This window comes from Spermophilus citellus (assembly GCF_964194105.1).
Source record: "Spermophilus citellus genome assembly, chromosome: 3".
Lineage (NCBI taxonomy): Eukaryota > Metazoa > Chordata > Mammalia > Rodentia > Sciuridae > Spermophilus > Spermophilus citellus.
Window position 1 is genome coordinate 192255077 of NC_138184.1, and position 27903 is coordinate 192282979.

At 33.5% G+C, this 27903-nt stretch overlaps 1 protein-coding gene and 1 long non-coding RNA gene across 2 annotated transcripts in view; both read right to left on the reverse strand.

The window, feature by feature from the left end:
- LOC308643623 overlaps positions 1-27903 on the reverse strand; it is a 738763-nt gene that overhangs the window by 553853 nt on the left and 157007 nt on the right. The window lies entirely within an intron of this gene.
- Positions 1244-27805, reverse strand: TMEM106B (transmembrane protein 106B). The gene is made up of 8 exons (XM_081283609.1): positions 27641-27805; positions 25141-25362; positions 21205-21268; positions 14525-14684; positions 8658-8798; positions 8347-8396; positions 7601-7654; positions 1244-6695 (listed from the first exon to the last, which is right to left on the reverse strand). Exons 2-8 carry the CDS (start codon positions 25358-25360, stop codon positions 6557-6559), a joined length of 828 nt encoding a protein of 275 aa, XP_081139735.1. The 5' UTR covers positions 25361-25362; positions 27641-27805; the 3' UTR covers positions 1244-6556.

Genomic DNA, 27903 nt, shown 5'->3' on the forward strand with positions numbered 1-27903 from the left:
GCTCCAGGCTGGTGCTCAGAGGCCACTGGAATTAAGAGCAATGGTCTTTTACTTCAAACTAAATCAGTGAAGCCACATTTTGTCATTTATTGGGGTCCTCCCTAAGATGTTGCTCAAAAACTAAATTCCACACCCAAATATTCTAAAAACCACTGATCAAGGAAACAGAAATTTATCAGAAAAAAAGAGACTTGTCAATTTGCTAATAATTAATTTCTCTCTCCCTCCCTCCTTCTCTGCTTTCTTTCTCCCTCCTTATTCTACCAAGGTATTTTGTGGCACATTTCAACTAACTTCAGATTATGTAACTTGATGCAAGAATTTTAAAATAATTATTATAACACAAACTCTAAACTGGGTTTGGTGGGCACAATCTAATCCTGGCTGAGGTAGGAAGATGGCAAGTTAAAGGCCAACCTGGGCAATTTAGCGAGACTGTCTCAAACAAAATAAAAAAACAAATAAAAAGGACTGGGATGTAATTCAGTGGTTGCCTGGCCTGTGCAAGGTCCTGGGTTCTTGGGTTCAAATCCCAGTACCACCAAAAAAATACAAAAAGAAAGGAAAAAGAGCCACAAACTCCCAAGTTGACAAAAGGTGTTTTAGTAAATGGTGATTAAAACAAAACTTTAAAACAAGTTTCATGTCAGTTTAAAATAAAAATTTTGGGGTTCAAAAACATAATCTTATTTGTGATTAGGTAATTTCTTTAAAAGTACTTTTTTTTTTTTTTAAAGCAAACGTTTGAGTAGAGAGGCAGGGAGGTGTGGGATGTGAGATGTGAATTGTGGGCATTGGGACAAAAAGAAATGCTCAAATAATTTTATATGAAATAAGACACAGAATGGGCAAAGGGATAAGAAAACTACTGTTTCCAAAGAATGTTGAACATCTCAGTTTGTCTTGGGTCACAAGTTAGGGGCAATAAGAAGTAAGATGTGAACTTAGATAATGCAAAGTTCTTAATATTGGAGTAAGGACTTGGGCTTTATTTTCCGTAAATAAGGGATCCACAGCAACAGAGATTTCAAGTAGGAGATTCCAGAGATATTACAGAGGTAGAACAGATAAAATTTGATAACTGATTGAAAGCTAAGTGAAAGAAAGATAGAAGTGAAAGATGAGGCTGAAATGGAGTTCAATAAGGACTATAAAGATTATAAAGAACTTAAAAATGGAATTTCAGTATCTCCACTCATTTGTTTATGTAAAGGGGATTTCAAAAGCATAACCAAGATATTTGACTGATACAAATTTTATTTTTCATGCTAAAATTTTTTATAAATTTCATTTTGTCATACACAATTACAAGAGTGACAGTTACAACTGAATTAAAAAAATAGGATTTGGGGGCATTTCTATTCATTTGCTATTATCAATAAGCATGTTTTATTACATGACTAGCAGTAATAGTTATAATTACAGAATTACTCGATTAGTAAATTTAATAAATATGCTATGATGGAGGTCACTACATAATATAAACAAAGTATAAATGCCAAATATATTTCACAATGAGAATTGAGGGTTAAACTCTAATAATACCATCATTGCAATACCTAACCAAGTGGGTCATGTGAATGAGCAAGCATTCCAAATCATTGTCCAAAATCTTTTTTAGTTCAGTTCTAGATGAAAATGTAACATAAAATACAAAGACATGGCTTGCTGTTATCTTACATCTAAAACCAGCCATTACATAATGAAATTTTGGATCTTTTGCAACTTGGTATTTGTTCCACCTCACACAACAATTAGAAGATAAATAGCACTTTTAGTACTTAGAATCACCCAACCGTAGCTGATACAATATCTCCCAGACTTCTAGTTTCTAAAATTCTGGGGGAAGTGGGACACTTTGAACTGTAATAGTCTACATGGTAGTAATATTACCTTTGCGCCATTGGCCCAATACTAATTCTTTTTTTTAGTATACAAAATATGCTGAAAACATTTCTCTTAAACACATTTCAATTAATGTAATTAAATAGAAGGCAACAACTTCCTTCTAGAACAGTTAGATTTAGCTATGAAAAACTTGCCATATATTAGGTAAATTAACTCATGAAATATTTTTAGGGTTAAATACAGAGCTTACTATGTTCTTCAATTTAGAATCTATGCTAAACTTGTGTAAAAAGAACTATAAACATAATTGTACGAGCAGTTCAAAAAATGGAAACTATCATTTTTATCCCTATGGTGACTTTATTTCAGTTGATTTTATCCAAATTAAGGATAAATTTCAAAAAGCCACTGTGAAATTTGTTTTCTTAACAAGCACAAAAATACACAAATGTTCATTCTAATCAGAGGTTTCAGATGACAACTGAAAGTTTTTACTTTGATATAAGTACATCTGGAATACAGGAGTTAAATTTTGATCCAGGCACATCACAAACATATGTTGTTTTAATGTGACAATAAAAATTTTAAAGAAATATTTAACAGTCTTTTTATCTCACCATTTTGAGCACATATATTTTTCTTAAAAATAAAATGGTTTACAATAAACATCTCATTTAAAATCTGATTTTACAAAAAAGTGAGAAAAATAAAACTAATTACTTTTAGATGCATTTGAGCCAAGTAGTTGCTGCTTCTAGTTACTGTGAGCTAGAAAGCATTACCTGGTGACATTATGGTAAGTGACCTTTTGGTTATAATCTAGTAACTTGATGTTCAATGCATATTGCTTATCAAAGAAGATTGGTATATATTGGAAAATTAAGAAACTTACATCATTTATAAAGTACCTAACTGAAGCAATTTTCTTAAATAAGAAAAATTATTATATAAAGAACTGTTTTTTTCTATCTACTTTGAAAAACAAAGAAAATGGGGGAGAGTTAGATACATGGCCTTCAATGAAATATCCATAATTATATTGCAATAATAAGGCTAAGAACCACAAAAGATTCATTAAGCCAAAGTTTCAAGTCTCCTAATATGTTACTTATATTATGTTTGACAGTTACTTCCTACCTATTTTTATATTGCACTGTCATTTCCAAACTATACACCAGAGGATCTGAGGTGAGTTATATTTTGTTTTTGTGAAATTTTTTAGAGAAAATAATGACCTCATTAGCTTAAGCAAACAAAAACCTACACATAAATAAAACTACAGTCATTTAAATGTTATATACTACAGTAAAGATGGTCATTTAACAATTTTAAGAATTTTATCTGGTATCTAATATTTTCATACTGTTCTTATTTCAAATGTCAAATGCAATAATCACCATTATTTATACATAATTTACTGATACCATGTCAGTTTTATCTTTATTGGAATGATCAAGGAGCATTAAATCTTAATTAAAATATTAAGCTGTAGAATATTCTCTAAATATCCTCATTTAAAATATTTCAGGGAACAACTTAAAGCCACCATAATCTTATTTCATCAGTACTATTTTGATTGTCACTATTAACCAAGTGAACTTTTCTCTTAATTTTTCATCCCACTAACCTGAGTAAGTAGAGCTTTCCAATGAACATTTTAAATGATAGGGCATAGAGGTGAGACACAGAATAACCAGGTATAGCCCCAATTAAATTATGTACTAAATATGTGATCTCATAGTAAGTCCCTCAATATGTCCATGCTGTTCTTGCTTCTAGGTGAGGATCCTATCATCTTCCTTTGGAATATGATCTAAGAAAAACTGCAAAAGAGGGCTAAAAGTATCAAATGTGTAATATACATAATATTGACACATAAAGGCTTTATTACAGTGTTGGATTTTGTGAGAATGACCTAACTATTAAATTGTAACTTAAGTTATTCCTGAAAACATTAGAAAAATGTTGTAATATCATTATCATGTCCCTGGGTAAGGTTTGAGAGCAATTATAAAAATATATTAATACCTATCCTATTCTAGTGTGTAAGAAACCACACTGGACACTGACCTAAGAAAAACTAAAAGTTTCATTCATTATTTCCAGATTGATATTTTTATGGCTATATTTTTACCTCTCCTGTAATTTTATTAATTTACAGCCTGTTTTGTTCTAGGCTTATTCTTATAGTTACTCAACTCTCTCTGAACATAGTCATAGTGATTTTATTTTTGTCTTCTGGTCTTTTTGCTTTTTTAAAATTCTAGGGTTTTTTTTTTCCCTAATTCAATCTCCACTGAAACTAGATACAACAAAGAGTTTTCATTTTAAATAGCAAAGAAAAGACATTAAAAATTAAACTATACAAAATGTTCTTCCACTTTCTTGCTTCTTCAGGGGATACTATGCGTGTACTCTAAGAAGGATAAGTCATAAACCATCTGAAAAATCTGTTTAATTTACACTTTGTAATCTTCCAAAGTTAAAACATGTAGAGCAGAAAAATCAGAACTGATTATCATATGAGGCATATCTAAAGAATGACTCTGAAGAAATGAATGGTGACACTGATGTAAAGGGAACACAAAAGCAGGGTGGAACAAACAGAAGTAATAAAAGTTCTGCAAAAATTTTTTTTTTCCACATGGAGGGCCAAGGAATACTATATCTCTAGTTTAGTAGCTAAATGTGAAGCTGGTCAGGGATGGAGAAACAGATTTAGAAACCCTCCTACAGATACTGGCAATTTTTGAAGTCACAGGATTAGAATGTTTGATGCAAAAGGGGGCCTAGGTCATTCATAGAAATAAATTATGTCAAAATGAGAGAATGTGGAAAAGTAAAAGGAGAATAATTTAAAAACATACAAACAGAATCAATATCAGAGAAGTATGTGGTTTCTAGGAAAATGGGAGAAAACACAGCAGAAGAAAAATAAAAGTAAAGACTGGATTTGACTAGAAAGTCTGAATAAATTTAAACGGGCGATCTGGGTTTAAAGTAAGAATGGCCCAGTTAACAATGGATTAAAAAAAGAATAAGTGGTAGAAATAAAGAAGGAAAAGAAAGAAAGAATGAATGAAAGAAAAGAGAAAAGAAAAGAAAAGAAATATTCTACCCACTTAAAATATCTACTCAAGAAAACTTGGAGTAAATGATCTGATAGCTAAGGGGAGACCTGAGTGTGTTTAAAGGTCAGAATTAAACAATTAAAGTTTATATTTTATACTTGAAAGAACAGGCTGTTTCAAACCTGCTAGGCACTTGGGGATGGGGGAAGGGAAACCTGATTTCTGTCACTAGGGAACAGAAAAAAATCAACATCTACCCATTTACATTTTTTGGCATCATACTCAGCTCTACGCTTAGTGGTATGTATTTAAAAGTTCCTTAGAACCTGGAAAGTTAAAAGGCAAAAAGACCAAATGGAAAATGGTACTGGAAATATAAAACAGCAAAATGAACATACCAATAATTTATATGTGAACATAATCTTAAATAAAACTAAAACCAAAAGCATCTAACTTTAGAAATGGAATTGCTAGAAGGCATCATATCCATGTGATGTGCAAAATGATTAGATTTTTAAAACCATAATATAGGTTTTATTTTTATATAGCCATGGATATTTAATGGCAGAATTTCTTGAATAATTTCTATCAAAGAAATAATTTCCATGTCTACAACATTCATAAAATTGGCAACTGGGTACCTATTAGTTGTGAAAAGTGTCTGCAACATTTTTTTTAGTATGGAAAGCAACATAAAAAAAGTGAAGCATCAAAATAGTTTATTTCAAATCTGTTTTATGCCAGATCTAACATATAATTGGTATCTATTCACACTGTATAGGTTTCTGAATTTCATTTCCTATTTTCTTTATTTTTATGATCAACTTGCTTAAATTTTGAATCTGTACCACTTCATTTGATGTTTATTAAACCTGATAAAAAGCCATGCATAGTTTATTTACAATATTGTACATTAAAGGACTATGTTTAAAGATCACAGGAAAATTTCACAAAACTATAACTATTAAGGGAAGACACATGAAACACTTCAGAAGTTTTTAATAATTTTAGGTGCAGAATTTTGCAAAGATTATTTTGGTTGGTAAGTATTAGGCAATCACTAGTTTGAAATAAGACAAAATCATGCAAATGAGTAGAATTTCAACAAATTAAAAGCTAAAAATATTTAGCTAAAAGCCAAAATACTGTGTAGTTGAAATACTACCATGTAATAATGGGAATTTATAAAATACGAAAAAATGAGTATTTTTAAAAGTTTTCCATGAATAATAGGCTTTCAGTAATTTTCTATAAAAACATTCAGAACATAAGTTTTTCTCAAATTATATTTATCACCAATGTCATGTTGTCAGTAAAGGTATGAATTGGAACTATGACTTTTAAATAATTATTAAGTATAGTATAGAAGTCTCAGTTTTTCCCTTTGTGTCAGGGGAAAAGAAACCAAATCAGTAAATTCATATTCAAGTAACAGAGCCTGGTACAAATATATCATTAACACAGAATGGAGAGATGCAATAATTTCAAGTCCACATACTTTTAACCAAACTCTTAAAATAGAAGTGTAAACTTTAGGTTGGTTCAACTTAAGATCTCCTATTAGGAAATACCTCCTTCTTGAGAGTTTGGAAAATATTTGAGTATACTGTCTTCTCTAGTTTCACTTCCTTCAGTTTTTACTGTTGTGGCTGAAGAACATTTAGATATTCAGATTGCCCCAGCTGGTAAGTGGTGTTCCTTCCACAGTCAACATATTGGTACCTCTCCTGGGATATCTGTTCAGAGTGGCCAAAGTATGTTGTTGTCACGGTAACTCTAAAAATAAAATAAACAGGGAGAAATGTTCAATAGTTATATGAAAATTTCTACAGTAAGACTATTTTACACATAAATATCTTTTCCAGGGAGATATTATTTGATTAATGATAATGTTGTAAACATGATCATCTTAGAGAATATGTCCCCCATGGACACACAAAAAGAGCTATCTGAGCAAGCTGTATGCAAATAAATACATATAATGAATATTTTAAAAATAGTTATCTTTAAGTTTAATAATATATAGTTCCCTCATCATAAGAAACATGTTAATCAAATATCAATTAATAGCCAAAATAGCAAACTTATAGCCAACAATATTTATTGGCTTAGAACATCCATTTTCTAAAGTAATAACATTACTTCTCCTTGTTGCTGTTTGAGATCATTTATCAAGGTACCAAGGAATTGGATGTTGAGCTTCATTCTCCCTGTTCCAAACCCTGCCATTTTTCTGAGCTCCTTTTTTTGGCAGGGGGGCAGGGAGTACTAGAGATTGAACTCAGAGGCACTTGACCACCCCAGCCCTATTTTGCATTTTATTTAGAGACAGGTCTCACTGAGTGCTTAGTGCCTTGCTTTTGCTGAAGCTGGCTTTGAACTTGCAATCCTCCTGTCTCAGCCTCCTAAACCACTGGGATTACAGGCATGTGCCACCGCACCCAGCTGAGCTCTTATAATACAGATTGACTATTTGGTAGCCATGTGACGCTTCATTATTTTTCAGAACAACCATATCCTAGTTTGTTAAGTGTGCTAATATTTAATTATATATCATTTTTGTAAAGACTTAAAACTCTATTGAGATGGCATTTGTAAAGATGTTGTTTATAATATAAGCTAATGGTATAAATCTAAAATTTTTATAAAAAAATCTTTTTCAAGAAAATACTTATACTTACTGCATCATGAGTACTATGTTATGCACTTTGATGGATATAAGTGTGCAGAAATCACTGTTAAAGAAATTAAAAAGCGAATACATATATTAGTACATTAAAAATTTAAAATTTTTCTGTGTTAAAGCTAACAGAGATATTATTAAGAATACTATTTAAGAAGTATATTTTGATTGAACATTTTCTAGGTTCTAAATAATGATTTGTATATTCATGACTTTTTATTCTAAATATATTTATGCATTCATCACTGAATTTATACAGTTGTTTTAATGTGTGCTACAATTACTTTTACATTTTGCTTACCTTTTAACATTTTAGTAACCAGTTTCCTAGTTACCCAGAAATTATATATCAAAAGATGATGAAATTTATAATTATTTTTATTTAAGAAAATTTATTAATCATTTATACCCAATTTAAAAGCTTTAGAACTTCAAATCAATATTTTTAATCTTACTATACTAACACATTAATATGACACTATGTTTTTTATAACATAATGACTAAAAGTATAAAGTGACATATATGATCCCCTAATATGATGCTAAAAAATAAAAAAAATAAATTTCATGTATATAGGTATATATACATAAATGTTATTTATGTTCAGACAGGAAGATGAAAAAAATGATATGAGAGGCCAGAAGAAATATTGCAAAATGTCATGTTAACAGATAAGGGTATAGAAATTTTAAAAGAAAAAGTATATATAGATTTAATAATAAATTATAAAAATCAAAACTTACTACATATAACTCATTTCTTCTGCTATAATAGTAGGTACTGTATAATCAATCTGAAAGGCAAAATAAATAAAAGGGTAAAGAATCAACAGAGAATTGGATCCAAACATAAAAACTTCAAATATATGTCAAAAGTTCAATGAATTAGAAATCTTCCTTTTGAAGAACTTGATTCTAAGATTTTTATCTTATACATGTAACACATTACAAAATCAAGTTTTTGAAGAAATCTGCAGCCCCCCTTCCCACATAATATGATAGACAAGGCTGAGACTGGTGTAACTCATTCCAAGTATTTCATAAGTGAGGCTTACTTGTTTCATATCAAGTGGACCAATATTGGTTATGTTGTTTAAGCGTGCCTTTCCGATAACTGTTTTTGAAAACTGTACTTGAGCAGTGATGTTTTCAACTTCAACAGAATAATAGTTATTATTCGTTATATTTAATGTGTTCTGCAAAAGAAAGGAGGCAGAAATTGTACATTTACTTGAAAAAACAAATATGCATTCAAAATTAACAAGGAAATAACTTCAGCTGTGGCTATGCTTCATTTATCGAAATGGAGAATAGTATCACCAAAAAATGTCAAAGAACATTAAATGAACTGATTATTTGGCTTTATGCATGAGTATTTATGCCTATAATAAAAATTTTAAAAAACAGCCTCAGAAAATATGTAGTATAGGAATGTGGAACAATGAATGCAAGAAAATGTATTTGTGGTCTTAGCAAAATTCAACAAAAATAATTTAAAAATTTCACCCACATTTTTACTAACTTTCATACATGTTTCCACCAACTATATTAGTATTTCTGTATTAAATATAAGATGGCCACTTAGAATGTTAAACAGTATTGAAATAAACTTTTTTGTTTAAAGGAAATTGGTATGTTAACTTCACATGCTAATGGGCATTTATACCAGCTCACCATGAAGACATAGGTTAGATTCAAGCATGGTTGTACACAAATGTGGTTGCATTATTCCTGTACTTATATGACAGCTGGGGTTAGTTTCCTCATTTCTAATTCACAATGATAATCTCAAATTACTTTAGAAATTAGCCAATGAAAATAAGAAAAATATTAAGCTAAGAAATAACAGATAATAAGTAAGACATTCAAACCAGGAATAGGAAAAGATCCCATAAACAAAATCAACAGACATGAAATAATAAATATAGAAGAAATATTTATAAGGCAAATAGCAATAGTTATCATCTATTACATACAAGAAGCCCTTAAAATTTGGATGGAAAAAAAATACAAAGGTCAAATTGAAAATAAAAAACAAAAATGTCATACAAGGAGATGCATAAACATATCAAAAAGGACAAATCTAAAATTTTCAAATTCATTTATAGTCACTAAAAAGTTGATTTAAGTAAAAACAGAATATTACTTTATATTCATCAGGCTAGTAAAATTTGTAGAAAGTGATGAAGTCTATTCCTATTAGGGATATGGTCAAAGATTTCTTTTTACATTACTGGTAAATATTAAATGTGAAGTGTTACAGCTTTTTTGATAAATAATCTAGCAATAAACAAAATTTATGTAAATCTTATGTAGCCATCACAATGAATGGATTAAATCTAAATCAGATCAGAATTTATTTCCACAATGTATTAACAAGTGAGAAAACCAAGGTGTATAAAAATGTGAAAAAATATTATGTTTTAAAACAATTTTAATCTAAAGATGTAAATCTGTATGTATATTAATATCAATCTGGAGAAAGAAATGAAAGCTATAATATGGGATAAGTGGACAGAAATCAGTCTTAGTAAAAAAAAGAGTTAAAGAAGGATGTACTAGAGATTAGCAACCAATGATCATATTTATATTTTCATTAAATTATTATATTTATAATCATAATGGAAATTTTTTAAGATTCCATAACATGGCAGATATAAGTTTTGTTATTTATTAAGTTGTTAGTATTCATGTCAATTTCACTTCTAGACAATAGGAAAGGGGTGGTTAATTTGAAGTCAATGGATCTCCTGAAGCAGACTAAGAAATGGGATTAAAGAGAACGTTAGAACCCTCTCTATATGCAAAATAATGTTGGTTTATGTGTTTTTTTTTTTTTTGTTACAAGTGTCCATAATTGTCATTAGAATACTAAAAGGGAAAATGATGCAAAACAAGTTGAAAACAAAAATACTAGGAGACTTAGAAAAAGATATATGGAGTGTTAGAAAACACAAAGATAAACGTTGAAAAATAACAACAATAAAATAATAGCATGAACGAAAATTTGGTACTACAGGGAAGATTTTTTTCAATCTTTTTTTCTTTCTTTCTTTCTTTCTTTCTTTTTTTTTTTTTTTTTTTTTGCAGTCTCTGGTGATAGAACTCTAGGGTACTCTGCCTCTGAGCTACACCCCCAACTCTTTATTTTCAGACAGAGTCTTGATATGTTGCTGAGGCTGTCTATGAACTTGAGATCCTTCTGTCTCAGCCTCCCAAGTTGCTGGAACTGCAGACCTATGCAACAGTGCTTGGCTACAGAGCAGTTTTTTTTTGTGCTGAAAGCAGTAAGGATTGATTTAATTTCTAAGTCAAATGGGTGAACAATCATCAGCTTTAAAATAAAAATAACAATCAGAGGTCTTAAACTTTCTATGATCTTGAATTGACAAATTTACTTTCAGTAGTTTATTCTAAAGAAACAACCTGAAATAGAAACAAAGTTTAAGCACAAAGATGTTTTCTGGATAAATATTTGTAATAATAAAATTCACACAAAGGACTACATGTGACAATTTAATATGGAAAAATGTGGTGTGTTCTCAGTTAAAATGTGCATGTGTATGCATGTGTGTATGTGTCCTTTATATATAAGAGAATGACAACAACTGTTAATATAATGAATATGTAATATGTGAATGTATGTATGCACTGTCAGAAAATATAAAGATACGTTATAGTTAACTATGTTACAGTAGGAGTAAAAATCTTTATATGTCATAGGAATTTTCAATGTCTAATAATAACAATTACATAGTTTCATAAGCATAAAGACAGTAAGTGTGACTATGATATTATGACATATATTTTTTGATTTTTACCCACTCTTCCTGGCATAGCCCTTGTTATTTCCTAAATGCTAGAACCACATGGTTAAAGTATTTGTCCTTTTATCCTTGCTCCCTGAAGCAGCTGTGAAAAAGCTTCACAGCAATAAAGGTGAAAGAGTCTTTTGTTTCAATGCCAGGACGCATCAGGCCTCAGAAGGCACAATCTCTTTCTTGACCTTTCCTTGCCCACCTTTCACGGGCTCCTTCTTTTCCCCATGGCAGAATGTAGAAAGTGGAATTTTCTTTCCTAATGTTAGTCACAGAAACTAAAATCATTCTCTAATCTTCCCCTGCCTCTATGTCTTGGAGATGGCCATTAGGAAATTCTCTAATTCACCTTGTCTGAGAGATCATAAGACCCTAACTTCAGAAGGGGTCTGTATCTCTGGGAAAAAGGGGTGCTGCTCAGAGAGGCCAAGCAGAATTTGAACACACAGGTCTTGTTGGGATTCCTCATTCAGTTCATATCCATTTTGTCCAATCAAAACTGTCCATCTTCAATCATGCGTACGTAATGAATTCTCCATAAGAGACCAAAAGAATAGGGCTCAAGGCATTACTGATATAAGAACACATGGAAGCTTACAGGAAGGTGAAATGAACTCATCCTGTACAAAGGGTGGTGCACTCCTACTCCCCAGAGTCAGAGTCCTGCTCACTGGAACCTCCAAGACTCCTATATCTCTCTTTATCTGGCTGGTTAGTTACATGCTTTAAAATATCCTCTATAGTCAACCAGTGATTATACGTTTATTGTTTCCCCAAGTTCTATGAGCTGCTCTAGCTATTAAATCTGACCCAAGCAGAGGGTTGTGGGAACCCCAAATTAACAGCAATTGACATATGAAGTGGGGAGCAGCCTGGTGGGACTAAACCTTCAACCAGTGAAATCTGATGCTACCTCCAGGTGGAGTCTGTATCCTCCGGTATCTCTGCAGCACTGTTATAGTTTGTATGTGAGGTATCCTCATAAAACTCATATGTGAGACAACATGAGAGGGTTCAGAGGGGAAATGATTAGGTTTTGAGAGCCTCAATCTAATCAGCAAATTAATCCCTGACAGTATTGACCAAGTGGTAACTGGAGGCATGTGGGGTATGGCTGGAGGAGGTGGGCACTGGGGGTGACTTTGGATATATATTTCTGTCTGATGAGTAGAGTCTTTTTCTCTGCTTCCTATCCATCATGTAAGCTACTTCTCTCTGCCACACTCTTCATCCATGATGTCCTGCCTCACCTTACACCCCAAGGAATGGAGCCAGCCTCTCATGGACTGATACCTCTGAAACCATAAGCCCCTAAATAAACCTTTCCTCATCTACATTTGTTCTGCCCAGGTTTTTTAGTCACAGCAGTAAAAAAAAGTTGATTAAAACAAACACTGACTGCCTACTTGGTGCTGGGGAGAAGCCCCAAATATCATAGGATCATAGAAGTAATCTATATTGTTTATGTATAGTAAGAGAAACTGCTTTTTTTCTATATCCTCATTAACTAAAGGAAGAAAAAAGTAGTATATATATTATATTACATTTCTATTTATTTTTTAAAAAGGCAATATAATTCTGCTTTTCAAAATATTGTTATGGAACCTATTGGCCTCTTATCTTAGTGCCTGCTAGTGAAGCCTAATTTCATCTAAATAGTGCTCTTCTTATTAAATGTTCAATTTTCTTAATTGAATTATGAGGCAGTATCCCTAAATGTGTGAATTCCTACATGATTATTTAAACTAAAATATCATGTTCTTATTCAAATACATTGAAATTTTTTTAAAGTCACTTTTTTATTATTTATTATTATTTATTTGCAGTATTTAATACCAGAGCAGACTTTTGAAATAGGCCAAAAAAATCTGGGTACTTTTTTAAACAGTGTACAAAAAGAAAAATATCTTCCTTGTACAAAAGGGCTATTAAAATGGGAAAATGATAAACAATAATTTCCCACCCATATATAATTCTTTATAATTTAATTAGCCTTGTTATGTTTTATTCACATACATATTTTTCCCAAAGATATAGTTTGTTTTTAAGCCCTCAGATTATCAAATTTTGATATTAAGCAATGAGGATAAATGGATCCATAGGAGTTCTTTTTTTTCCCCTGTAATTAGGGAGCAATACCATTTTAACACGCTATTCCCCTTTACTCTCTATCCCTCCAAAACTTTCTCCTCCCAAGTACTAAAACAGTCATTTGCCACAACATTAACTACTTGTTTCTACAAGGAAAATCAACCAATTCCACTGTCACAACCAAGCAGATTACTGCCACACTGACACACCTTGGGCCTGAAGATATAAATGACTATGAAAGACATGACTAATATATACATTCCCTTCTAATGACAGGGATAGCAATCTATGCTCTTTTTATTTTAGTTATTTATTTTAAGATAATTATTTTACACTGAAGCATTATAGTTATACATAATAATGAGATCAAGTTATATGCATGTACAAATATGGCATAAGGAATCCTGGGTCCTTTTAAACAAATATTAATGTGTAAAAAACAGACGACCCAATCTGATTTCTTTATTTTGGGAATGGGAGGCTAAAAGTTTCTTTTGAAAGTACTGTACTGGGAAACACAGAGGACATTTTCACATATACCAACATATGACAGAGAAATCAAAGAGCTATATGTATCTGTACTTTAAACACAATAAATATATGATCTACTAAAATAATGAGAATCATATTTCCCAAAATGCAAGGGAGTGGAAACGGTACATTTATTACATCTACTGAATCAACTATATTAATACCTTGCTTCGATCTTTTTGGAATCAAATGTTGAAAAGTAAATTATTTTTAAGACTTTTTTTTTCTTCGTCAGAAATTGTTCAGCTTATTATTGTACCCTCCGAAAGAAATCTCCAAATGTCAGATAATTCTGTATACACAGAATTGCCAGTATTGGGCATTTTCAGTAGAATCAGACATGATAGAGAAGGTTCAATATAGCACAAACAAAAAGTAAATCAGCCTGTGTCACATTTAACAAATATTATCTCAATATTAAAGGTGCTGCTTAACAAGATAAAAAATGAAGTAAAATATTTTTAATACAAATTTGTACTTACTGTGATATTTAAATATATTGTTCGCTTTTGAACATCATAACTGACATATGCTGATTTTACGCCAATGTATTTCACGTCGATAGAGCGAGGGAAAAGGAAAAACACAGCCAATCCAGAAAGGAGCAGACAGACAAACACAGATGCCATCACATACAGCTTTCTGAAAAGCAAAGGGGAATATTTAAATGTATGAGAATCAAAAATTATATAACATAATGTTTGGAAAGAGATTTTCAACTTGAATTTTTCTTCCATATATCACACTGGGCAAGAAAACATGTATACTTTTACCATATTCTCATACCCTAAAACTATTGGGGTGAATTGCTCTGAGTCTAAAATGTTCTCCTTAGAAGATGAATTTACCCTTTTGGAGAATGGTATTTCAGGCTTACAATAGACCGTTTACTAAAGTGATTTCCTAACATGCTTCATAATAGAATCAAGCTTGGGAGCTTTATAGAAATAGAGATTTCAAGATTTCCTTCTCACTACACTGAAGCAGAGTTTTCACATAGGAGTTTCACAATCTTAAGATCCCCTAAAGTCACAGCTCATCAGGTCGGCGTATGAAGTTCTTAAAAATAAATATATAACCATTTGTCCCATTAATCTCACTGCATATGATCAGTCTTCTGAGTTTCCTCATGCCAAAATATTTATAAACTCAGTTTAAAAAATATTGCTTACACTAGTCTAATTGGCTTTGAAGATGTTGTTACACTGTTTTTTGAAATAAATTAAAAAGATAATATTAAGCAGTATAAGACAAGGGCAAGGGAAAAAACAGCCCCCCCCCCCGCAAAAAAAAAAAAAAAAAGGCTAAAACACCTGCCTTTGCTATCCTCCTAATGCCCTAGAAATGTCTCTTCTTATTTTCTTTCCAATCTCCACACAAGAAAATTTCCTTTTTTTCTTCAAGGTTATCCTCTTAACTAGAGATCCAAATTTCCTGATTTTTTCAATATAGAGTCCTCTGCTAAAAGTCCCTTGTTATTCATCTTAAGTAACTTATTTCATCTTCTTTATAATCTAGTCATAACAAAAAAATTCATTTTATCTTTTCTTCCACTTTCTCCTCCCCCAAAACGTTCTATGCCTTGATGAAGTTAATATTTGTGTACCTCAAAAGAGCCTCCTGAGGATGTATTCTTTTTTTTTTCAGTATTTTAAGTTGCTTACAGTAAAAAATAAAAAAGCGCAAAATGGTTTATTAAAAAAAAATAAAACAAGTAAATAAAAATTTGCCACTTACTGTTAAATCCATGCTAATATACTGAGCAAACAAACTAATTATCACTCGTCTGTTTTGGACTTTCTCAGTCTGAGTAGGGCAGTGATCACTATTGGATTACTAATAAGTACTTTGAATACATGTTTATAGTACCTATAATACACCCAAATACCTAAAAGAAATATAAAAAGAGTTTAAAATCAACGTGATTAAAAATAATCTGAAACTCAATGGATTTTCTATACAATACTGTCTTACTTTTGATTACTTGTAGGCAGATGAGTCCACCAGAATCAATTTAGTGCTTAGGGCCTATAAGTAAGCCTTAGTTGTGAATATATGAACCAGTGTTCTAAATTACTTTCCATATTCAGTTTAAACCATAGCAAATATTGAACCTGATGGGACAATAAAATAACATTCCATGCAATATTTCATTCCAAATTGAAAATGTGGCTATTTCATGACAATGTATATAGATCTTTATTATAAAATTAATCAGTACTGTTTTTCCTTATGATCCTAGAGAAAGCAAGAAAATCCTGGTAGTTACATAGTGTTAATGAAGTTGTGTGGTATATGTGGCATCAAGTTAGAATTTAATTACCTCCATTCCCTACCTGCACTATTTAAAGTAATTTACTCTTTTACTTTAAAGTCTATAGGTTTTGAGGATTAAATAATATAGCTAAAGTATATAGCCAGAATAATAAATAATTTCATAACTACCTCAAACATAACTTGAACTCATATGCAAATAAAGACCCAAAGTTGTTTCTAAAATAATATTATTTTAATACAAGTTGAGAAACAACTTTCTGGCCTTTCTGGTGTGAGCTCTGCAGATTATATTCACTGCTTCTACAGAGTGGTCTTCTCCAGGTTCAGGGACTTTGTGACATACTACACTGATGAAAACTGAGCAGCAAGTTAAGAGCAGTCTCTGCAGCTTTCCACCCTCTGCTGCTCTGCCCTGCTTGCTCCAGTGATCTTGCTTCCAGGACTCACATAGCACCAGCTTCTTGCACCAGGAAGACTGCTACACTCTGCCTGGGTTCCTTTTCTTGTTCTGCAGTCTGGAACCTCTTTCCAGACAATTAGTACAATTGTAGGGCTTAGCACATTTGTTTTCTTTTTTCTAGGGATGACTGTCCTGTGCTGTCTGATGTCAACTGTGAAAGTATTATTTCATGTATTTATCCAGTTTCTTAGTTATTTCAGGTAGGAGGATAAATCTAGTCTGTTATTCCATCTTCTTCAGAAGTGGAAAGCCAATATATTTGATTGTATCTTTTTGCTTTTATGCTGAAAATCTTGTTCCTTAATGGCATTTACATACTTACTTATTTGCTTTATGTATAATAATTTCAAAATTATATCAATAGTACTCCTAACAATGCAACTATTGAATACATTTTAACATTTGTTGTGGTTCCCTTAGATATTTATAATGTATCATTAAAAAGTAACATTCAAAATACAATAATTTCACTGTTCCCTGCCCGGCTGCCTATAAACCCAGTGGCTCAGAAGGCTGAGGCAGGAGGATCACCAGTTCAAAGACAGCCTCAGCAATGGTGAGGCGCTAAGCAACTCAGTGGGACCCTGTCTCTAAATAAAATACAAAATAGGGCTGGGGATGTGGCCCAGTGGTTCAGTGCCCCTGAATTCAATCCTGGGTACTCCCTCCTCCCAAGAAATACAATGATTTCAAGTTATGTGTTTTAACTTTAATGTATAATATGTAGATACACATATATACTATATATATGCAAATAATAGATAACTATAAATATGTATGCATACATGTAATCTACATATGTACATAATTCCAAAGGTCAAACAACACACACACACACACACACACACACACACATACACACACACACACAGAGATTTTACTTGCTTACCTGCTCATTCTTCAAAGTGAATAGGTAAACCAATTTTATCATTTTTCATTTATCAATGCATATGTTTGTTTTTTTCCAAGAAAACAGTTTATTAAAGTCAATGTTCAGCTGGGTTGTAGCTCCTGCCTGCAATGCCAACTACTTGGCCCAGGTCAGAGGATGTCCAGTGCAGGGAGCCACCTTCCCAAGCAGATCTCAACAATGGCTAAGCCTCTGGCAGTTCCCCACACCCCCAGTCTCCCCTGGGGGCCCTTTGGAAAGGGGGAATCAAAGGCACAGGGAACCCAGACAACACTGAGAAGTCTGTAAATCTCTGAATTCCCTCTGTAGCCAAGGGAGGGTTAGGTTTGGACATTTCCCCAATTGGAACATGAATGTCAAACCCACTGGCCACTAGAAATTAGGCATATTGAAAATAGGCTAGAGTTAGGGGTACCCAGTAATAATGCTTCTAGGGGAAACCACATTCCCATTTCACCCCTGCATGTCCTCTTTAGTGGGCTTCCGGGTAGCTTAATAGGGTCCATGAGACCAGGGTTCTCTACCCCCACTGGCAACTCAATATGCTAGTCTTATCTTCATGTGAACAATTAGCTGAGGCCAGGGTGGGCAGTGCTCAAGCCTGTAATCCCCAGAGGACTACAGCAATAGTAGGCAAGCCTGGACAAGTTAGCCAGACTGTCTCCAAGGGCTGGGATGTGGCTCAGTGATTAAGACCACTGGATTCAATTGCAGGAACCAAAGAAGGAAGAATTAGCTTACTCTGGGGGCATGAAGCCTTACTGAGGGCTGGACATTGGTGCAGAAGTCGCAGACATCCAGAAGTGTGGCTGTGCAAGTCAAAAGGCACACTGGCTCCCTGAGGCCTCCTCAGACAGCAAATGTATATGTGTTTTCAAATAAAAATTTGTTCTGGATTTTACACAGTTCTCCCTTTTTTCCATTCTAATACTGTGTAAATGTAGCATAATTTACTAGTTCTCTATTATTGGCTACTTTTGTTGTTTCTATTACACATTGGCATATTGAATAATTTGTGCAAATGCCATATACTATATTTGACAACTATCCATAGAATAAATTTTTCCAGGAGCCCAAGAGTAAATGCATAAGTAATTTTGCTAGATAATGCCAAATTCCCATTCATTAGAAGGGATGAGTATATATGTTTTCCCTTAGTGTTGCCAACAAAATATGTTGACAAAATTCTGTACTTTTGCCAATCTGATACAAATAGTATCTCAGTGTAGTTTTAATTTGCATTTCTTTTATGAATAAGATTGAACATTTTTTTTTAAATTTAAAGGTCATCTGCATTTCTTTTTTGTGAAATAGCTGTTCATAGCTTCTGTTCTTTTTTCTTTTGGTAATTGGCCCTTTTCTTCTCAAATTTTAAAACTCTGTGGATGATTTGCAGACATTACTTCCTAGTTTGCCATTTGTGTTTTAACTTTAATTAACATTTTGTTTTCAACCTGTAAAAGTTTATCTACACTGTTTAAAATTTATTTATCTTTCTTTCATCACTTTTGGACTCTAAATCATAGTTGGAAAAATATTCCCACTCTCAGGTTATAAATGCTTTAACCCAAATTGTTTACATCCTCATATGTCACATACATTTTATAATAAAGGGTCAGATTGACTGTTGGTAAAATTCTTGGTTCATTTTATTTCCATAATTACTAAATGTGCTATGCTTCAGCTTATTTATTCAAAACACTGTCATCAAGAAGTAATGTGTCGGGCTGGGGATGTGGCTCAAGCGGTAGCGCGCTCGTCTGGCATGCGTGCGGCCCGGGTTCGATCCTCAGCACCACATACCAACAAAGATGTTGTGTCCGCCGAGAACTAAAAAATAAATATTAAAAAAAAAAATTCTCTCTCCTCTCTCACTCTCTCTTAAAAAAAATTCTCTCTCTCTCTCTCCCTCTATCACTCTCTCTTTAAAAAAAAAAAAAAAAAAAAAAAGAAGTAATGTGTCAATTTGGTTGTACCCTTAATGAATTAATTGATCATTTTGCCTGAATGTTAAAAGAGATTTTTGCCCTTTTTTTTAATCTTTAAAATCTAAAAACTTTATTAGTTTGAATTATTTTTAGGATGGTGGCATGTCTTTTTAATATGTAGGGTCATGTCTTCTTTTGCTTTGGAATGTTTTCCTGAATTAAACCTTTAGTTATTTGTTCAGTTGTATTTCTTTGATTTTCTTCTTTGTAGGAGTTCTAATGACATGCATGTTCAATATTCTTTATATTCTATGTAATTTTTTTCTCAAATCTTTCTCATTAATTTGTCTATATGCTTTCATTTACCCCTATTTATTCTCAATTTCCCTTACTTCACTATTTAGAATATCTTTTTGCACTTTTGTTCTTCTAGTTTTTTTGGGGGAAACATATTTTTCTAATTACTTTAAAGGGTCTATATGGTTCACATTCTCCTACTGTTTATTTATCACATTTGTGAGCTTTTTAATTTCTGACTTAGACAGTTCTGTCATTTAGCTGCTATATTTTCCTTAATTTTTACAGTACATTTTATATTAAGTTCTCATCTTTTTCACAAGATTTTACTACCTGTTAGCAATTTTGGAGGTTCCATCCCTGTTGTTCAAATTTAAATAAGAAAATTTTTTGTAGTTGTAAAACAATGTTTCATGTAGGGAGATGGAGATAGGACAGGGTTCTAGGCTCACTGCTCAAGGGCTCATCTCCATTAAACAGATGGCTTCCATGCATATTCACCTCCATAGATCTATGATTCACTCCCTAGTATTAGAAACCTTTCTCTTATTCTTAGTTCCTGCCCAGCATGAAGTGGATCCCAACCCCAACGTGTGTGTGTGTGTGTGTGTGTGTGTGTGTGTGTATGTATGTTTTTTTCCTCCCTTCTCCTTAGAATGTATGTCTTTCCTTTCATAAGAGTTTCTGTTGAGGTCGTCTAAGGTTTTGGAGGACTGAGGATGGTCTAGTACCTTATGATTTTCTCAAGACCTCAATGGCATTTTTGAACTCTCTCCAAATTAGAGCATGTACAGTGTTCCCATTTTAACAAGTTATTTTTGAAAGTATTCTGAGTTGGGTTCTTTTCTTTAGGGGCAAGTATCAAGTATTTACTCTGTACATCAGGATTCTTAGGAACTCCCTTTCATTTCCTTTTACAACTGCCACATAGCTACTAAGCATGTTTGGTTCCTTGTCATCACCATAGTTTGAATACCCATTTTTATTTGTAGTTGATAGGAAAACCTTATTACCCATTTTTGGATAAAAAGGATATGTATGTGTTTCCTACTATTATTCTAAATCTGATTTAATAAGAGACTTGAGAATATGGAGATACCATGCTGCTTTTCAGACCTTGCCCAGATAGGAATCCTTTTGTATTCAATGACATGAAGCATATGATGGAATAACTTTATAAGCCATAACATCTTTCCTCTTAGTAGTCTTAGAGTAATTACTTATACATAATTTGAAAATAAAAAGATAAAAAAAAACAGAAAGCATTGACATTTTCTCATAAGCACTTACGTTCTTCTTGGCCTTAATCTCTGATCACTATATGGAATCAATGCCACCAACTGGTTTTCTTGCCCTTAAAGTAAAAGCAGATTTAGAGATTTATTAACATGATTAAATAAAAATAGTGATACTCCATTATAATCTGATTTGGAAAGACCAGAATACCATTTAGCTCTCATCTCATTTCTTAAGTCAACAGTTGTCCAAATTTTCAAAAAAGTATACAGCGAAAGTGTACCATGCTTTTTCGCGTGAGATATTTAGCTAATAAAAATATATAATAATGAAGGCTCTGTTACTCTTTTATCCACTGAAAAAAATCTAAAAAGTCCTAGCTTTCAAATGATCAGAATTTACCAGGCCTTCCCTCAACTCCACTGTTTCCCATTAAGACTCTGATTTGGTGACATAGTATAGTGATAAAGCCACATCAGTGTTTATGGTAGTGTAATTCATAATAGCCAAGTTATGAAACCAGCCTAGGTGCCCTCCAATAGATGAATGGATTAAGAAAATGTGATTTTATATATATATATACATATATATATATATATATATATATATATATATATATGGCTAAGAAAATCTCTACTGTATATGTATGTGTGTATATATATATGTAGGTGTGTGTATATATATATATATATATACAGTAGATATTTTCTTAGCCATAAAGAAGAATGAAATTATGGCATTTATCAATGGATGGAAATGGAGAACATCAAACTAAGTGAAATAAGCCAGACCCAGAAGTCAAGGGTTGAATGTTATCTCTCTCACATGCAGAAACTAGAACAAAGCAAGGGGGAAAAAGAGGAGAGATCAGATACCATAAGTATAGAAGGAAAACCAGTGGAAGACAGAGACTGCAGAGAAAGGAGGAGAGTTGAGAAAAAGAAAAAGTGGAATGAATTTGACAAAATTATACTATGTGCAAGTATAAATATGCCACAGCAAATGCCACCTTTATGTATATTTATAAAGCAACAATTAAACATAAATACATAACTAAATAGAAGCAAGACCAGTAGAGTACAGGAAGAGTAAAGGGAAGAGGAGGCACAGAGACTAAAATGGAACAAATTAAATTTCATATATGTATATTTATGTCAAAATGAACCCAACGATTGAAAATCATATATTAGGGAAATACAGTCACAGGCTTGAGAATAAAAAGAAAAGAAATGAGAGAAATATAGTATGATTCTTAGTATCATTAAGGACCACTTGAGATTAGTAATGAGACCAGTGACCTCTCAAAGCTTGAGACTTAGAATATATCCATTTTTATTTTCAAGTGGAATAGTACAAGAACCTCTAAAGCAAAAGAGGTTTCAGGAAAGAGAGATAGCAACATGTTTTTCTGCTGTCATTCAGATAACCAAATCAGAGTCTTTGTGTATGGTGTGTGTGTGTGTGTGTGTGTGTGTGTGTGTGCGTGTGTGTATACTTTTATTAATTAATACTGTATTTCCCTAATTCACGCCCTCAATACAACTTTTTAAAAGCACAATTTCATAAGTTCAACTTTAGTCAAATCTTTAATATTTTCTCTCTCATCGTTATTCTTGATTCATGATATGTAAATAGAACAGAACTTTCACAAGCCTCTATTACCATATTGATAAGAATTCTGAGATGCCCTAAATTAAGTCACAGGCCAGAGAATGAAGAGAAAAGAAATAAGAGAAGTTCACATTAATTCACAGAATCAAGCTAAATCAACAACAAAAACCTTTCTACATTCCTTTCCTTATGGTGAAGATTATCTATCAAGGCCACATTTCATTCTGCTTTAGGAACTATCCAACCATAAAGTAGTAAAAAATTCTCTTTTTAGATTATCATCCTATCCCAGGATTTTGCCTGCTTTATGTTGTCCTGACCTCAAATCTACAGCTAATATAGATTCAACATAAATAATTTTATGTCTCTTCTCCCAAAATTTTATTATAAAACACCTTGGCCCTATGGTCCAGTATACTTTTTTTTTTTTTTTTTTGACTGCTATCTATCCATGCTGCTGGTGGCTTGGGGAATTTGTCCCAGAACAGGTCCTTTTACCTTTGGGAGAATCTATAACTGTTCAATAAATCCTTTATTTCAGAGACCTCTCGCCTTAAAATTTTGATTTAGCAATATCTACCCACTACTTGTTTCTAAGTCCAAACACAACTTTCTCTTTTATTACTAAGAATAAGCTTCCTATATTCTCCTATAAAAACAGCCTCTACACTTGTGCACTAGATTCTCATCACTTTTATTTACTTAGGAACACTGTTCCAATACTTCTCTCATCTCTTGCATTGCCAGTATTTTCTCTATGGGTCACTTTCATCTGCATACAAACATCTACTATTCATCTATCTTTAAAAAACAATTCAACTCCTAACTTCATAACCCTCTCCAGCTATTACTTCTCTATTCTGCTTTTCTATAGAGCAAAACTTCTCAAAAATAAACAAACAAATTTTCTCTCCACATAACTTTTCCTATATGCTCTTGATTCCACTCTACACATATTACATATGCTTTTACAAACTGCTCTTTTAAAGCTCTCCAGGGGCTTCCATATTAGTAATCCAATGGTCATTCTCAGTCCTCATATAACTTGATGACTTGATAACATTAACAGTTGACCACTCTTTCCTCCTTGGTCCACTTTGTTCACTTATCTTTCAGGACACCACAGACACAGGAACTTCCTCCTCCCACTATAGATGCTCTTTCCTGGTGTACCTTGACAAATTGTTTCTCATGTCACTGATCTCAAAATGCTGCAATGTCCCAGGTTTCATTGCTAGGATGGTTTCTTTTTTCTATCCACACTGATGAAGGCTCGTTCTTGCACTTGAATTCTAGATCCTTGTAAAAACTGCTTATTAAAAGTAATTACTTTGATGTCAAATAGGCATGTGCAAGCACATATGTCCAAAACTGATCTCCTAATCCGTGTTCTGACAAATATACACAACTCTTCTTTTCTCTGCTATAATAAACTGCTACTCCATTCTCTCTGTTGCTCAGATGAAAAAAATTGAGAGCCATGCTTGATGACTTTCCAAACTACAGCTGAGCTGCCAAAATTGGTCACATCTCAGAAACATAACTAGATTGCTCAAACAGCATCCCCCCATCTCTTGTGCATTAATTTCTTCACATACAAATTATTTTATTCTCAACTAGCTATTATTCCCACAAAGATAAAACCATTGTATTCACTGGCCAATGCAAATGTAAACTATTTCACCTCTAACTCAAGACATTTCTCAGACACTATGGTATAACTTCTACTGTTAATCTGTCTTTCTTTCAGTGTCTCTCCAGGGTCACATGTCTACTTACCACACAGAGAACAAAAACAGCCCAAGGTGTCTTTATTATTTTTACTTATTCCACAGCAACTAAAATAGTCTACAATGAGCACATTTCCCTCTGACTTTGCCTATGGTACACCACAAACTGAATTTTTTCCTCTACTTCGCTCAACTTCATATACCTTGAAATTCCCTTTAGGAAATAGCTAACTAGGACATGGGCAACTTACTACTATTCTTCAGTAGTAAGTAATGAAATTACAAATGTTGGATCACCAAATTACTTAAATTGTTTCCAATAAGCCGATGTTGCAAGGCAATTACAACATGACCTCTAAAGATGGCAAACAGCACTATAAACTTTTCAGTGAAATGACAATGCATATTGCTATAATAGAAAGCAGGAAAGAAAAACTACTGGACAAGTGAAATCATTTTCATGAGTGTTTTAGGATCCTTCATATATATTTTTTTTTCACTGTGTCCTTTTGACTGGATAACTGATAAGCAGTTTTAACTTTAATTTTGAAGCTTTTAAAATTGAGTTGCTTAGACCCAGAGGTTCTATAATATTCAAGCAAATGCCTAAAATCATTCTTTAAAGGAAAAATAATATAACAACACATACCCCTAGGAATTCTTCCTGTTCCTTGACAAGTGGGACAAGTGACACTATCTCTTCCTGTAAATTCCACATATGGAAACTGAGAGACATCTCCATTTCTTCCATCTTCATTATGGACTTCATTATTAACCAGTCCATTTCTCATGTTTTCAGTCGATGTGATTCCATCATAAGAATCTTCTTTACTTGTATGCAAAGGCAAATGAGAAAGAGACTTTCCCATGTCTAATGAAAAAGAAAAATCTTACAGTAAACCTCAGGGGGAAAAAAGTACACTTAAACTCTATGAGATATTTATGCTAATCTAATTACTTCAGAAGAAACTTGAAGAGAAAGTTCAAACTACTTTTCATATTAGAATTAAACCCAATCAAAATAATGTCTGAAACAAGGAAAACATTTACTAGAGTCCAAAAGAGTTCTTCGTGCTACTGGGGAAAGAACACAGGATCTTGGGCAAGCTAGGCAAGCACTCTACTACTTAGCCATATTCCCCAGCCCTCAGAAATGTAGGAATAAAAGTCTACACCTTCTTAAATAAAGCAAAGACACATCCTACCTTTTCTTAGAATAAAGCAAAGACACATTCTACCTTCAAACCAGTTGGCACTAAAGGCCAAAGCTGCTTTAGAGAAATGAAACTAGTTATTATAGGTATCACTAGGTAATTTCAAAGTAGTACTTTTTACTCATTTAAAATTCACACTACTGAGAAATCTTCGCTTCCATTGTTAGATTTCTTATTGAGAATACTCCAAAAAACTAAAAAATTCCAAATCATAGATATTCTTCTTTTGTTCAACACTTGGCAGTTAATATTATAAATTTAAAATTCTAAAATACTAAATATAATTTACCAATACAAGGAGCAAAATTGAGAACATTAACTTCAAAATTTTAGGATAACAGTATCAAAATAACATGGAAAAAATAAAATATGAATCAAAAGCCAAATAAAAATAAATAATGATTAGGACCTCTCCAAAAAACGTCTGCAGTAACATTGCAGTTAAACTTATACAATTTCAAGGCTAAAAAGAATTTTGAAAGTCACCTAATACAACCTGATGATATTTTGAGAAAATAAAAATAAAAGGGGAAAGCAAACTTAAAAAATAACACAATTCCACTCTGACTAAATTTGATCAAGTTACAGATTATTATAGACATTCATACATATATTTCTTTTAAAAATTCTCATTTATTTGAACAAGGAAAGCTTATTAATTCAAATTACCCCAGAGTATGAAAAAAAATTTGCTTTCTAAAATTGGTATACCACATATTTGTTGAAATTACTCATAATGCAAGGAGCAGGATGAAGAAATCATACAAGTTGAATACAAGCTTAAAATTGTAGAAAATGGAATAAAAATATTTTTTCATTATTAAAAAATATGTATACACTGTCCACATAAATTCCAAAACATAAATGACTCATTCTTCCTTAAAAACAACAACAAAAAAAGTATTAATCTGGCTCACTGACATTGAGGGCCAAACCGCACTTGCCAGCCACAGGTGGTTCAGGGGTGAATGCTAATCATCACTGTCCTCACCCACTGTGACCTTGGAGTCTTGGAACTACCAGAACTGGGATCAGTCTCAAAAACAAGCTTTCAGGTGCACCCTTTTCTGGGCTGTCAACACACCACGGGTGGAAGGTGCACCCTATTGGAAAGCCTTAGGGGAAATGACTCAGAGGACAAGCCAAGTGGCTTTTGGTCCTGGCCTGTTTTCTATTCTAATGTAACCACCACCTTGATTGATTCTGCTTTAGGCAGGTGTTTGGACAATCGCCCAGACTTTGCCAGGTATTAAGAATCCCTGCCTTGCCTACTACATTTTGTTCACAACATTGACAAATTTAACCACTTTATTCTTGGAGACCTATTGGCTTCATAAGGAATGCTAGACCCCTTATTTCCTTCCTCCTGCTCAATATTTTTATCGCAGTCTCTTGCTGAAAAAACCAACATGGTTCTCAGGTTCTGTTTCGAGAGAGGGGGGAAAAGATGAATACAACACTCCAATTTAAATAGATCGTGATTTTTGCATAAACTGGTTATAGTTCCAAAAGGGCACGAAAACGAAGAAAATCAGCATCTTTCAAAAAGCTCCATACACAAAACCCAGGACATAGGCTACTCTGTAAAGGTTAAACGTAAGATCCAGGCAAGTGTGCAAGAAAAGAAAACCACCTTTTCAAGAACAGAAAAACCAAGGGCCACCTGGCCGTTCGAGGTGTGGGGGCCTGGACTCAAATCTCAAGCGCCAGGAGTGGACAAAGCCGGGAGCTCCCTGGCGGGAGGCTGAGTGCGGGTAAAAGGAGGTGACAACACCTTCATCACTAGCCCAGCGCTGCGCCGCGACATCCGGCGGGCCCTGCTTCCCCGCAGCCTCCCCTCCTCCACCTCCTTGACAGGCCCGGCTCTTCGCGAGGCAAGCAGCTGGGCCCCGCAAAGGAAGGGGGCCTGGGCGCTGCACGTCCGGGGTCGCTCACCGGCACGCGGGGCGCGGCGCAGTTCCGGGCTGCTCCGGGCCAGATAGGCCCGAGGACAGGGTCACAGGGTCACGGAGTCCGCAGTCCCAGTTCCTAGAGGCGTGGGAGCGAAAGGCCTAGAGCGGCAGGCAGCCGCCGAGATGGGCGGGGGAGGGGCGGGACACCGAAGGCCTCAGCTGAGCCGGGAGCTGCGGCAACCTGCTCCTGCGCCTGCGCAGAGCGCGCCCGGAGGGGCGGGGGTGCTCCGGGTACGCGCTTGACCG